General features: G+C 35.2%; 1 protein-coding gene across 5 annotated transcripts in view; it reads left to right on the forward strand.

The window, feature by feature from the left end:
- COL24A1 (collagen type XXIV alpha 1 chain) overlaps positions 1 to 13,566 on the forward strand; it is a 403,184-nt gene that overhangs the window by 51,796 nt on the left and 337,822 nt on the right. For all 5 annotated transcript variants that reach the window (XM_058716744.1, XM_058716741.1, XM_058716742.1 and 2 more), the window contains 2 exons: positions 7,647 to 7,700; positions 11,912 to 11,965. In XM_058716744.1, coding sequence (XP_058572727.1) covers positions 7,647 to 7,700; positions 11,912 to 11,965 — 108 coding nt within the window. The remainder of the gene's footprint in view (positions 1 to 7,646; positions 7,701 to 11,911; positions 11,966 to 13,566) is intronic.

The raw sequence follows: 13,566 nt of genomic DNA on the forward strand, positions 1-13,566 counted from the left end.
GCAGATTTTTTTCTTTCAGTGCTTTCAATATATCATGCCACTCCATTCTGAGCTGCAGTTTAAAAGATTGGGTATTTTGTATTTTTGGTTGTAGTGTTCAATAAATGCCAATTAGGTTAAGGTGGTTGAGGATGGTGATCAAGTTTTCTCTGTCCTTACTGGGTTTTATTTTTTTTTAATGTTTATTTTTTGAGAGAGAAAGAGAGACAGAGTATGACCAGGGAAAGGGTAGAGAGAGAGGAAGACATAATCTGAAGCAGGCTCCAGGCTCTGAGCTGTCAGCACAGACCTGTTGTGGGGCTTGAACTCATAAACCGTGAGATCATGACCTGAGCTAAAGTCGAATGCTTAACTGACTGAGCCACCCAGGCACCCCATCCTTACTGGGTTTTAATATAGTTGTTCCATTCATTACTGAGAGAGGTGTGTTAAAATATCCAGCTATGATTTTGGATTTGTCTAGTTCTCTGTTTAGTGTTTAGGAAGTATTTAGTCAGTGTTTGTTTCATTTATTTTGTAACTCTGTGTTCTGCCTACATGTTTAAGGATTGTTGTATCTTTTTAATGAACTGATACTTTTTATCATTGTCAAATATCTCTTCTTATCTCCAGTAACACTTCTTTTCTTGAAGTCTAGTTTGTCTGATAGTAACAGAGCCACATCAGCTTTTTTATGCTTATTGTTTGCCTGGTATATATTTTTCTTTTCCTTTGCCTATCTGTATTTAAAATTCATCTCTTATAGACAATACATATTATATCTTACTTGTTTATCCAGTCTGATAATTTCTGATATTTAACTGGAATGTTAAGTCCATTTATATTTCTGTAATTACTGGTATGATTGGGTCACAGCCCGCATTGTCATTTCTTTTCCATTTATCCCATATGTTCTTTGTTCCTTATTCCTCCTTTACTGCCTTCTTTTGGGTTAATCACATATTTTTTTAATATTCCGTATAGTTTCTCTGATTGATTGATTAATTTAGTGGTTGCTCTAGAGATTATAATATGAATCCTTAACTCATTCTAGTTTACTAGAATTAATATGGTAGCCATTTATGTAAAATATAAGACCCATATGACATCATGATTCAATTTACCCACTCTTCTTATCCTTTGTGTTTTGTTGTCATTTATTTTACATCTATATCATTATAAACCGCAAAGTACAATGTAGTAATTTTCATACTAAGTAATCAGTCTTTAAACAAATTAAGAAAGGAAACAAAAAAGGGAGTCATTTATATTTCCTTATTTGTTTTCATTTCCAGGGGTCTTCATTTCTTCCTGGAGATCTGAGTTTCTAGTTTGGTGTCACTTCCCTTTAGCTAGAAAAAGTTCCTTCACTATGTCTTGGAATGCAGTTCTGCTGGTGATGGATTCTCTTGGTTTTTATTTACTTGAAATTTATTTTATCTATGTTCTTTGGAAGATATTTTTATGGAGTATAAAAATCTGCTTTGACAGTGTTTTTCTTCCAGCACTTTAAAGATGCTTGTGGTTCTTGTCTTGTGATCTCTACTGTTTCTGATGAGCAGTTAGTTGTAATTCCCCTCAGTGTAATGTATTATTTTTCAATGGCTACTTTTGAGATATTTCTCTGTCTAGATTTTAGCAGTTTGACTATGATGTTCACAGGGGTGGTTTTCTGTTAGATATTTCTTGTTTGGAGCTCACTGAATGTCTTGAATCAGTAAGGTTTAAATTTTTTTGTAATGAATCTGGGTTATTTGGGGCCATTGTTTTTTTCTTTTTTAAAATTTTTTTCTATTTTGTTATTACCTAAAAACAATTTTTTAATGTTTATTTTTGAGAGAGAGAGACAGAGCATGAGTAGGGGAGGGGCAGAGAGAGAGGGAGACACAGAATCCGAAGCAGGCTCCATGCTCTGAGCTATTAGCACAGAGCCCGTCACAGGGCTGAAGCTGAGGAACCATGAGATCATGACCTGAGCTGAAGTCGGGTGCTTAACCGACTGAGCCACCCAGGTGCCCCTGGCCATTATGTTTTCAAATAATCTTTCTGTCCCATTCTTTCTCTCCTTCTGGAACTCCATTTACATGTATGTTAAACTACCTAATGTTGTCCCACAGGTCACTAGAGCTTTGCTCCTTTTTTTCATTTTTTACTCTTTACTTCAGATTAGTTAACTTCTATGGATCTCTCCTCAAATTCACTAAACTTAATTTCTGCCTTCTCTAATATACTGTTAATCTCATCCAGACAGTTTTTCATTTCAGATACTGTATAATCAGTTCTAGGGTTCTATTGTTCCTTTTTGCATAGTTTTCACTTGTCTGCTGATATTTCTGTGTTCGGTAATTATGATGATCATTTACTTTATGTCCTTGAACATATTTATAATAATTGAAAATCCTTAACTACAAATTTCAATATCTGGGTCCTTCTGAGGTCTGTTTGTATTGACCACTTTTTTTCTTTAACTCAGGTCAGATTTTACTTTTCTTTGTATGTCTAGAAAACTTTGATTATAACTGGATGTTACAGATGATATGTTGAAGAACTTTAGATTCTGTTGTCTTCCTTTGAAATCCTTTGATGACTGTGATTTTTTTGTTTGTTTGTTCGTTTGTTCTGTAGGGAGTTAAATAACTGGCTAATAAACTTATACAGATTTGGTAAATTTTTTAAGGGACAGATTTGTTTCAGTTTTGTTGACAGTGTTAATGTCAGTCTTTTTAATTCAAGGATATAGTATTTGCTTCTAAAGTATAGCCCTTCCTGAATTTCTTTTTTTTTTAATGTTTTTAATTATTATTTATTTTTGAGAGAGAGAGAGAGATGGAGTGTGAGTGGGGGAGGGGCAGAGAGAGAGGGAGACAAAGAATCTGAAGCAGGCTCCAGGCTCCGAGCTGTCAGCACAGAGCTGGACACGGGGCTCAAACCCATGAACTGTGAGATCATGATCTGAGCTAAAGTCGGATGCTTAACTGACTGAGCCACCCAGGTACCCTTCCTGAATTTCAATGGAAAGGTGATTACCAAGGCATTTACCATGTCCCTTTAAAGTGATGTGGCTCAAACCCCAAACTATTTCTCCTGTGGTGGCCAGCAGCTGAAATTTATATTCCATTATAAATATTGCTTGTTGCTTTTTGGTGAACTCTTTGGAATCGGTCTCATGCAACCATATTCGGTATCAGCCAAGAACTGAAGAGAGTCTTTATCCAGATCTGGGGGGAAGCTGTCTTCTTACTTTCTTCCTAGGATTTTTCTCCCTCAATTTAAAGTTATTCAGGTAGTCTCACATTCTGTCCTCTGACACCATTAGCTAAAATGTCTATGGTTTTATGCTTGACTTCTAGCCATTCCATGAAGACTGGGGAGGGTTTTTAGAAGAAAAGCTGTATAAATGTGTACTGTACCAATTGTGGTTCTTCTTTTTAGAGTTGAATCTCCTCCAGTGTGTCCTAGTTTTTGATTGCTCTTCTGTGCATTCAAATAGTTTTATACATATATGTTTACTTATATGTATAGATAAATATAGACAGAAGTGTCCAAGGACCAAGTCTTAGGGCACCCCAGAGTTTAGTATATTAGGAAGAAGAAGAGGGACTAGCAAAGGAGACTGGGAAAGAATGACCAATGTGGTAGGGTAGGGACAGCAGCCTGAATGGATTAAGTCCAGGAGAGAATGAAGTCTCCTCATTAACAGAGACAAGTTTCTAAGAGTTTTTCTCAAACAGCGAGTAGTGTAATGGAGCAGAAGGGAGATGCGGGTGCAAGGAAAGTTGTTTTTAAAATGGGAGAAATTACAGTGTGTTTACTTGGTGATGTCAATTGTCCTGGAAAAAAGTAAAAATTAAAATAATGCAGGGAGGAAAGTATCAATGATGTACTGATGAGAGAGAATGGTGGGTTTGGTTATGAAGGCAGAGTATTTTGGAACAGATTTAGGTGAGGTAGTGGATTTGTTTGTGACAGGTTGTGAATGTTGAAAGCAAGATCACCCACTCAGAGTGAAGAGAGAGGTTATGAAACAGAATTATCTATGAAAATGGGAAAAGTGAATTGACTAAGGTAATTTATTAGACACACCCAAAAAACAAAACAAATTAATGTAAAAAGTCATGAATTTAAAATAAAATTTGTCAGCATGATTGTTTCCTTTTAATCACATTCAACTGCTAGGGCATGGGACAGAGTAGATGGTGAGTTTAGATTTAAGAATTGCAAGCACCTAGGTGGCTCAGTCAGTTAGGCATTTGACTTCAGCTCTGGTCATGGTCTCAGGGTTGGAGAGTTCAGTTTGTGAATTCAAGCTCACAGCACAGAGTCTGCTTCTGATCCTCTATCTCCCTCTCTCTCTGCCCTTCCCCTCCCTCTCAAAAATAAACATTAATTAAAATATTTAAAATAAACGTTACAAAAAAGAATTTTCAGGTAAGCTTGTTGTCATTTATGTATGTCACACCTTGGTATTTAGGCTGCTTAAGGATTGAAAGTGAGGCCACATGGGGGATAAATTTTCACCACAGTGAAAATGTGGGACCACATATTAGCAGTTCCAGTAGGTCAAATAGTTGTTAAAGTTGTAGAGACTTAGAGAGTGAGCTAAAAAGATAGGAAGTGTTGGTTAGAGAATGCAATGCTTAAAATTCAGATTATGGATCTTGTATAGTTATTAGTAATGTTAAAGTGAAGAATATTCAAGTAATGTTACCCCAAGATGATTTTACTTAGTATTTCTTTTATGGGACTCTCTCAGTTTAGCTCATCCAGATTTGAATTTTTAATTCCAAATTCTTTTCATTTAAATTCTGCTGCTCCATCAATGATTCGTTCAAGAATTGTGTTCTCTGCTTTTTAAGTTAGCAATAATTCTAAAATTGATTTCAATTATTGTCTTTAATCTTGTTATTTTTAATACTTACATTTTTATACTCTATAGAGAATTTGACCCTATATGACCCTATATTTTATAAGCTAATCTAGGTAGGTTTTATTATTATTGCTACTCCCATTTTACAGTGGAGGAATCTCAAGTTCAGAGAGATTAAATGATTTGTTCAGTCTTTTCACTCCAAAGCCCAGTGCTCTTTCCATTATATTGAATGGACTAATACCGTAAATCTAATCTAACATTTTAATGGATCTAGTAATTGGGTAGTGTCCCTCCCTAGAAAGAGGTCCCTCTGGAGATCCAATAATAGTCTAAAAGAGCTGCTCTGCTAATGAGGATTTTAGACTACACAGCAGAACAGTGGAATAGGTGGGACTTTGAGAATTCTTTGAGTGATAAAGTAATAAAGGATAGGCAACTTCCTTTTCCTCTTACACTCAAAAGGACACAGAGCTCCTTTAACAAAAGTTATGTAAGAGTAAGTACAAGTCAATATTGAAAGTCGAAGTCAATTATGATTAATTTATAAACATTTTTAATAACAAAGGATTTGAAAAGCCATCAAGTATGACTAAAAGCATGTTGGGAGTCATGAAATTAATACAAAATGAGGGAGAAAGTAAGATATTTTGGAGTATTCTTCAATACAGAGAAATATACCCTACTTCTTTGACATTTTAGGTAAAGTTGGCATGTTCGATAATCTCTACTCATTCATTTTATACTAGGGAGGATCAACCCACAACTGGCCAGGTTAAGAGCATTTCCTTCATGTTGACTTAGAATTATGGTTGTAGAATAAGTTGATCAATTAACTCAAGCACATTTGTGGGAGAATAAAATAGATTTGGCATATATTTCTTTAAAGATATGTTGCCCAGATAATAAAGCTTATGAATAAGAGAAAGCTCTATCTTTAAATATGATTTTTATTGATCAGTTGATTACTTTTATCCCATTTCTTAGATATTTCTTTTTTAATGAGGATGAAATGTTAAATTAGTTGACAGTATTAAGAAAGCAGATAGATAATATTAAATTCAGATAGAACCTAAAAATAAGAATTTTTAATATGATATTTATAAGTAAAAACATTAGCCACAAAGAACTTTATTATATTTAAAATTCTCAAGGGCCATCATTTCTTAACTTCTTTTAAAATTCTTTGTAAATATTGCCTCAAATCCGTTGGCTAGGTTTTTTAATAAAAGACGACAATTTATTAAAACAAGATTTTTATTTACTAGATAATGTGATATGAGAAAAAAATATTGACCTGGTTTGCCAGTACTTTTCTAGCAATTTTAATCAATTCATTTAACCTTTCTGGAGGTTTCTTTTTCTATAAAATGTGTTTTAGTAGATAAGCTCTAATATCTCTTATAAATTCTAAGTATGTCACCTTTGTTGTTGTTGTTGTTGTCAGTGGATTGAGTTCTTAAATTTTGAGATATCATATTACTAATGCTGTGTCTTGCATCCCATAATTTTATAATCAGTGGTCTAACATTGTAGCCTTGGAGCACTTAGGTGGCTCAGTTGGTTAAGGGTCTGACTCTTGATTTCAGTTCAGGTCATGATCTTTCATTCGTGAGATCAAGCCCCACATTGGGCTCCATTCTGACAGCACAGAGCCTACTTGGCTCTCTGTCTCTCTCTCTGTCCCTCCCCTGCTCCTAAGCTCTCCCTCCTTCAAAATAAATACGTAAACTTAAAAATAAATAAATAATACATACATACATACATACATACATACATACATACATACATACATTGTAGCCTTAGTGATAGAAGTGGTGATAGCTATGAAAGGGAAGAGGTGAACCTGGAAAACCACCTTTCCTTAAAAATTTTCTTTGACTCTAGAACATAGACCTTTTTTCCAGTGAAGATTTATTTCTAAATTTGTAAAATGAAAAGACTTACTGGGGAACATGAAGGACTTTTCTTTTGGTCTTCCTTCTTCCATCAGTTTGAGTAGTATTTGAAAGGTATGTGAAAGAAATGTGATTATGTGAGAGAAAACATGACTATTTCTCATAGAGTGAAAACGGCATTGAGAACTCTTTAGGAATGGAAATAATTACTAGTTGAGAATGGCCATGAAATCAGAATTGGAATTATAAAGTCTCAATTGTGGCTCTTCATTTCATGAGATGGGTAGAAAAAGAGATACTTTGCCAGTATGCATAGTAAGAAAGGTTACTTTAATATTGTGCAAAAAAATTTGGCTGAGACCTACTGTCATATTTCTCTTGAAATGTAAAACATGATTCCCAGAGTATGAAAAGAATTTATTTTTATATCTATGTGGGGAATTAGAGCTATATTTTTGGGGTTTTTTCTTTATTACATAAGTAATGTATGTACACTGAAAAAATTTGGAAAGTGTTTAAACTTGGTATGATACCTTAAAATTATAAGAATTATAAGCAGATTTCTTTTACTAAAAGTAACCAGTTTTCCAATCCTAACATAGGAATTATAACTGAATGTGTCACAAAAGTGGATAAGTTAATAAAGCCTGTCTGTGGGTCCCTTAAAGAAAGATCTTTCAATGCTAGTATAACTTTATTAGCTTTTAAAAATCATCTATGTCTGACAATCTCAGCACTTAAAAATATACATTAAAAAAGTAAATAATCCATGCCCACCTCAATTTAAAATAATTTTATTTAATATCATATATATAACATCTAATGAAACATACAGCTGAAGAAGTGTGATATGCTATACATAATTTATGCTTCACCAAGTGTTTTATAATTGTTTTATCTAGGGCCCCAAAGGAGATCCAGGACTTTCCCCTGGTCAAGCTGTTCCTGGAAAAAAGGTAATTAGTTGCCCGTGGACTAAAATCATGGAGATATATTTCAGGCATTAAAAAAAATCATTTTTATCTTTCTTAAACATTTTTTAATGTTTATTTATTTATTTTGAGGGGTGGGGAGGACAGAGAGAGAAGGAGAGAGAATCCCCTTAACAGACCGAGCCATGCAGGCATTCCCAAAAATGTAGATTTTACTTGATATTAGACAGAGAAGAGAGAAAACTAGCAGATTTTAATGAAGGAAGAAATATTTAAAAAATAGATTATATCAGATTAATTTATCAGTTGAAATCCTAACATTAATTTTATTGAGTGTCTACTGTGATTACCATTTTGCTACCTTCCAGTTAGGGTAGGGTGGGGCGAAAAATTAGAGCAAGATATGGCCCTAATCTCAAAAACTTGCTGTTAAAAGGCATACACACAATAATACATAAATTACAATGCTATTTTGTACCTTTTTGAGAATAGTTCCATGTACTTTACCATTTTTAAGTACCACAGTAACTGCAAGAGAGGCAGTCATCATTATCTTGTTTACCAGAATACAGAATTCATGGAAAGCCTGAGTGGCTGTCAGTTAAGTGTCTAACTCTTGGTTTTGGCTCAGGTCATGTTCTCACGGTTCCTGAGTTCAAGCCTCACATCAGCCTCCGCAGTAACCAGCACAGTGCAGAGCCTGCTTGGGATTCTCTCTCTCTCCCTTTCACTGTGCCCTTCCCCTGCTCATTCCCTCTCTCTCTCTCTCTCTCTCTCTCTTTTCCGATAAGTAAATAAACTTAAAAAAAAAAAGGAAAACAGAATTCATTGAATTTAAATGAGTCATGAATAGTAAGTGGCGGAGTTAATGATATATTTGTCTGACTTTTAATCTAATATGCATTTCATTTTGTCATAATGCTGTCAAACACATATACATTGAAGTAAAAATAAACTAGTATTTTAAAGTAAAGATAGCAACAAAATCTTTATTAGGAGAAAGGTACTGTTTTCCAGTGAGGATGAATGCAAATAGAGCCTTAGGAATACATCTGGGAAGCTTTGTTTAGACAAGCACTTGATGAATGTGATACAATTATGGGATGTTTTTGTTTGTGTGGTATACATTCACAAACTTTTAAAATCCCTGAATAATTTTGATGGTTCCTGTGTTGAAATCTGATCTTTTAACTGGCTTACAGAAAACTTTGTAAACTTAAAAAAAAAACCCATACCATTTTAATGAACTTTGCAGATGTTATACTGACAAGTAAATCCTCAAAAAAAAAAAATTTAATCTAGAATTTTGAGAATTTTATTCCTGTGATGGAACTGAATTCTCTGAATATAAATATTTTAGAAAAAGAATTGAAATTTATTATTAGAAACATATTTTCATTGGTCCCTTACTTATTGCAAGGAAGAATATCCTGCAGTCTGAGAAACAAAATGCCATCTTTTAAAATATCTAAATATAGGACATTTGATTTCTTACTTAAAATTTAGAAATTAGAGTTCCATTCCGTTATGATGTCTGCTTTAAATAACCCTCCCCAAATTAAGCATTCCCATTTATATCAAATTCTTGGTTTTATCTTTACTCATGGCTTCCCTGTCCAAAATATAGGGTGGTTCAGTATGTATACAGTTTCTGTATGAAATATAGGATGGTTCAGCATTAGAATTGAGTCTTAGAAGTATGTCAGTCTTTTTTCACTTTTTGAATTACTCATTTACTAATTGTGGTTATTGCTAGATGGGAGAAATGTAGTAAGATACAGGATTTAATGATATGTTGCCATTGAGCTTTAAGTGAAATATACCTTTTAAAATTGAAAGATGTATTTCTAGAATGGCAAAATTTAAAAACATTTATTAAACATTATATTTATATTAAATTGGGTTCACATATACTGAGGAGGCAGGATATTAGTTATATACATATATTATGAATACATATATAAACATTAAAAGGTGAGAGTTGAGGGGGTGGATAACAATAGTGTTTTGGTTTTAATCACTTAGCCATTTTTATAATAAACATATGGTCAGCGACATAACAACAAAAGAAATGCAGGGGCTGGTCTTTCAGCATAGAACATTCACTAAAGAACATCTCTCATAGAGCATTTAATTGAAGTGTTTAAGCCCTTTTGGGACCTTAACTCTTAAGGAGTGGTAATTTTCCTTTTCCATAAGGCAAGTGAGATATTCTCATTTTTCAGATGGAGGAACTTTTATTTTTTTGTTAATGTTTTTTAATGTTTATTTATTTTTGAGAGATACAGAGACAGAATGCAAGTGGGTTAGGGGCAGAGAGAGAGGGAGACACAGAATCCAAAGCATGCTCCAGGCTCCAAGCTGTCTGCACAGAGCCCCATGAGGGGCTCGAACTCACAAGCTGTGAGATCATGACCTGAACTAAAGTTGGACGCTCAACTGACTGAGCCACCCAGGTGCCCCAGATGGAGGAACTTTTAAAAGAAGTAAAGTGATCCACCCACGATTAGAGCTAGTAGAAGGAGACAAGCCTCCAATAACCTGTTTCCTAGTGCAGCTTTCTTTTCCCTCTATTAATTGTAAAATATATATATATATATATATACATATATATATATGTATATATATACATATGTGTGTGTGTGTGTGTATATATATATATATATATTACCTGTATAAACTTTCACCCCATCACAAATGGAAGCCATCCTAATAAAATGTCAAGAAGAGGTATTAAAATGAAATTAGTACAAATGGAAAGGTATTCAATTGGTAATCATTAGAAACATTCTTTCCTCTTCTGATTGTTTAACTTGATGACACATTAAAGTACATAGTGCACTAAATATTAAACAGAACACAGTCACTTAGTTTACTTAGGATTATTGCTTAAGTACTCTTTTTTCTTTCACAACATTGTTTTTTCATGCATAATATATTTGTTGCAGCAGAAAGAAAGAGAGGAAGGAAAGTAAAACTGCATTTGGTGCAAAGTGTCTCAAGATTGTTACCATTCCTTTTTCTTTTCCTTTTCTTTTTTTTTTTAAGTTTATTTGTTTTGAAAGAGAGAGCACACACGCATGCATGAGCAGCGGAAGGGTAGAGAGGGAGAGACAGAGAATCCCCAGCAGTCTCCACACTCATACCTGCACCTGCCAGCACAGGGCTCAACTGGAGGGGAGAGAGGCTCAGTCCCACTACTGTGAGATCATGACCTGAGCGGAAATCAAGAGGTGGTCACTTAGCCAACTGAGCCACCCCGGTGCCCCTTTCTCATTCCTTTCTGACATGTTTTTTCCAACCCAATTCACACAGCTTCCTCTTTGTCTCTCACTGTCACTTCTGCCCACCAGATAGTCCTTCCCCCTCACATCAGTATACTTTCTCCCTCCCACCCCAAGATGGACTTGCAGGCCCTCATCAAAGTTGGGGGATCAGGAGAATGGACGGCCCTAATAGGTGAAGTCCCATCTGCGGGAGCCAAACACACATCCTCCCAATAAGTTTTCTCAGCAGTTACTTCCCAGTGGTACAGCAGGCAACACCAGCACAGCCCCGGAAGCAAAAGTGTCCCTTTCTCTGCTGTGCCATGTGAGCCCAGCCCTGCTCGCCACAGCCCTGCCTGGAGGCTCCTCGTGGAAATCCCACCAGATGCCAGCCTGAGCCCTCCACAGCTGCCACACAGCATGCTCATAGAACTATTTTTTCATGTTTATTCATTTTTGAGAGAGAGGGAGCAAAGGGAAAGAAGGGCAGAGAGGTGAACAGAGGATCTGAAGTAGGTGCCACACCAACAGCAGAAAGCCTGATGCGGGGCTCAAACTCACAAACCCTGAGATCATGACCTGAGCAGGTGTCTGTAGCTTAACCAACTGAGCCACTCAGGTGCCCCACTTATAGATTTTTTTTAGTAAACTTTAGATTTTTAAAACACAGTAAATCTTGGAATGACAGGAATTTAGGGAGTGAGGGCATTCCTAGAGAAAAGAATATCAGGAAAAAAGGGGGCAGAGGCATGGAGTAGGAAGTAAGGTGCAGGTATTCAGCATGGGAAGAGAGAAATGTGGGGAGCCTCAGAAAAAGTCTCAAAAAGGCCCTGAACTTAAGCCTACTTGCAAAGATCAGGAATGAATGCAATAAGATTTTGATGATGGAGATGAAATCCTGCAGCAAGGGAATTCTAATTTTCAATTCCCATTCATAACATTAAACCTCTCTTTGTGTTTTGTTCTTAGGGCAGTCAAGGCCTTTCTGGATTAATGGGCCCCCCTGGTATGCAAGGTGATAAGGTAAGATGTAGTTTTACTTTGACATAATCCTTGTCATCTGGGTCTGGGAGCTCTTCAAGTCTTAAAATCTCATTTTGAAGTGGAGCCCAAAGTCAATGTTTTAAATTCCTTTTCTCAGCAAAAAGAATTAGGATGCTCTCCTAATCCAGGAGAGTGTTGCCCACAAAAGGCAATGCCCTATGAAAACTAAAACCCTTCAGTTAATGAAGGGAACAAAATTCGCATGCAGGGATAAGTCAAAGTCACCGACAGAATGTTGAAGCTTTTCTTTTCTTCTTCTTTTTTATAAAAGGGCAATAACCTACTTCCGAAAGTTTGAAATCATTTTTTAACTTTTATTTGTTCAAAGTGAGGTATACTTGGTTATAGGTAATACTTTTGACTTTTTTTAAAGGGTTCTCATTGTATTAAGAAATATTAATCACTGCCATGATATATATATATATATATATATATATATATATATATATATGTATATATACACACACACACACACACACACACAAATATATACACACATGTGTGTGTATACACACACACACACACACATACATACATATGAGGCCTGAAGAGTAGGGCAGAAGTGAGGATTGGGAATAGCAGGTAAAAAACAATAGCGATATGTATTTGGCAACACATATTTTTCTGAGTTGAAAAGGAATCTAATACAGCTGCTCCTCTATACGTTCAGCTTATTTTTCTTTTTCACCCAAACACTGAGTTGTTGACTTTCTACAGGGAAAAGGAAGATACAAAATATCTAAGTATTAAAGGCCCCAAAATATTAAAGAGCAGTATTTGACTTGATATGGATATCTAAATACATATAATAATGAGCTGTGTCGATGTCTCTGTATGTCTTATAACCTTTCTCTTGGGACATTTTGGGTGGAAGTGGTTTTCGGGTTCTGGTTACTTGATTCAAATCCCATCTGCCATTTTCTAGGTCCCAGTGACTTTGGGTAGGGTATTTAACCTCTCTATGTTTCAGTTCCCTCATTTGTAAAAATGTGAGGATAATACTACCCACTTTATAGGTAGTCATTGGGAACAAGAAGTGAGAGAATCCATGCAATAGAGTGTCAGACAAATTGCAAGCCCTAACAAATATTAACCATCAGCTGTTTATCTGGTTTCGTAAATATAACCTTGTTTGCTTTCCCTTATAACTCCTGCTAAAGAGCTGAATTTTAAAATGATGAAAAAGATTTTGATCTCATGGAGTATTTTCCCTCCCATGCCCACACTACCATTATTTTTATGGCCTTCAAACTAATTTTCATCTGAAACAGTACTTAAAATCTGATCAGTACTTAATCTGATCAGTACTTAAAAATCAGTACTTAAAAATCTGATCAGTACTTAAAATCTTCTTTGATTATAGTTGCTCCCATGGAGACAGAGACTGGAGAGTGATCATTTCTAACATAATTGGTCTTGATATATAGTCACAAACCTGTTCAATTAATGCCACTCAGTGTACCTCTAACCACTAAATATACCTCTGAAGAAACTGTACTGACGAATAGCATCAAAGATCTCATAATATGGAAATTATTTTAATTATTTTATCTGATATTAAATATACAATATTTCACCCT

Source organism: Neofelis nebulosa, chromosome 2, assembly GCF_028018385.1.
Source record: "Neofelis nebulosa isolate mNeoNeb1 chromosome 2, mNeoNeb1.pri, whole genome shotgun sequence".
NCBI classification, from domain to species: Eukaryota; Metazoa; Chordata; class Mammalia; order Carnivora; family Felidae; genus Neofelis; species Neofelis nebulosa.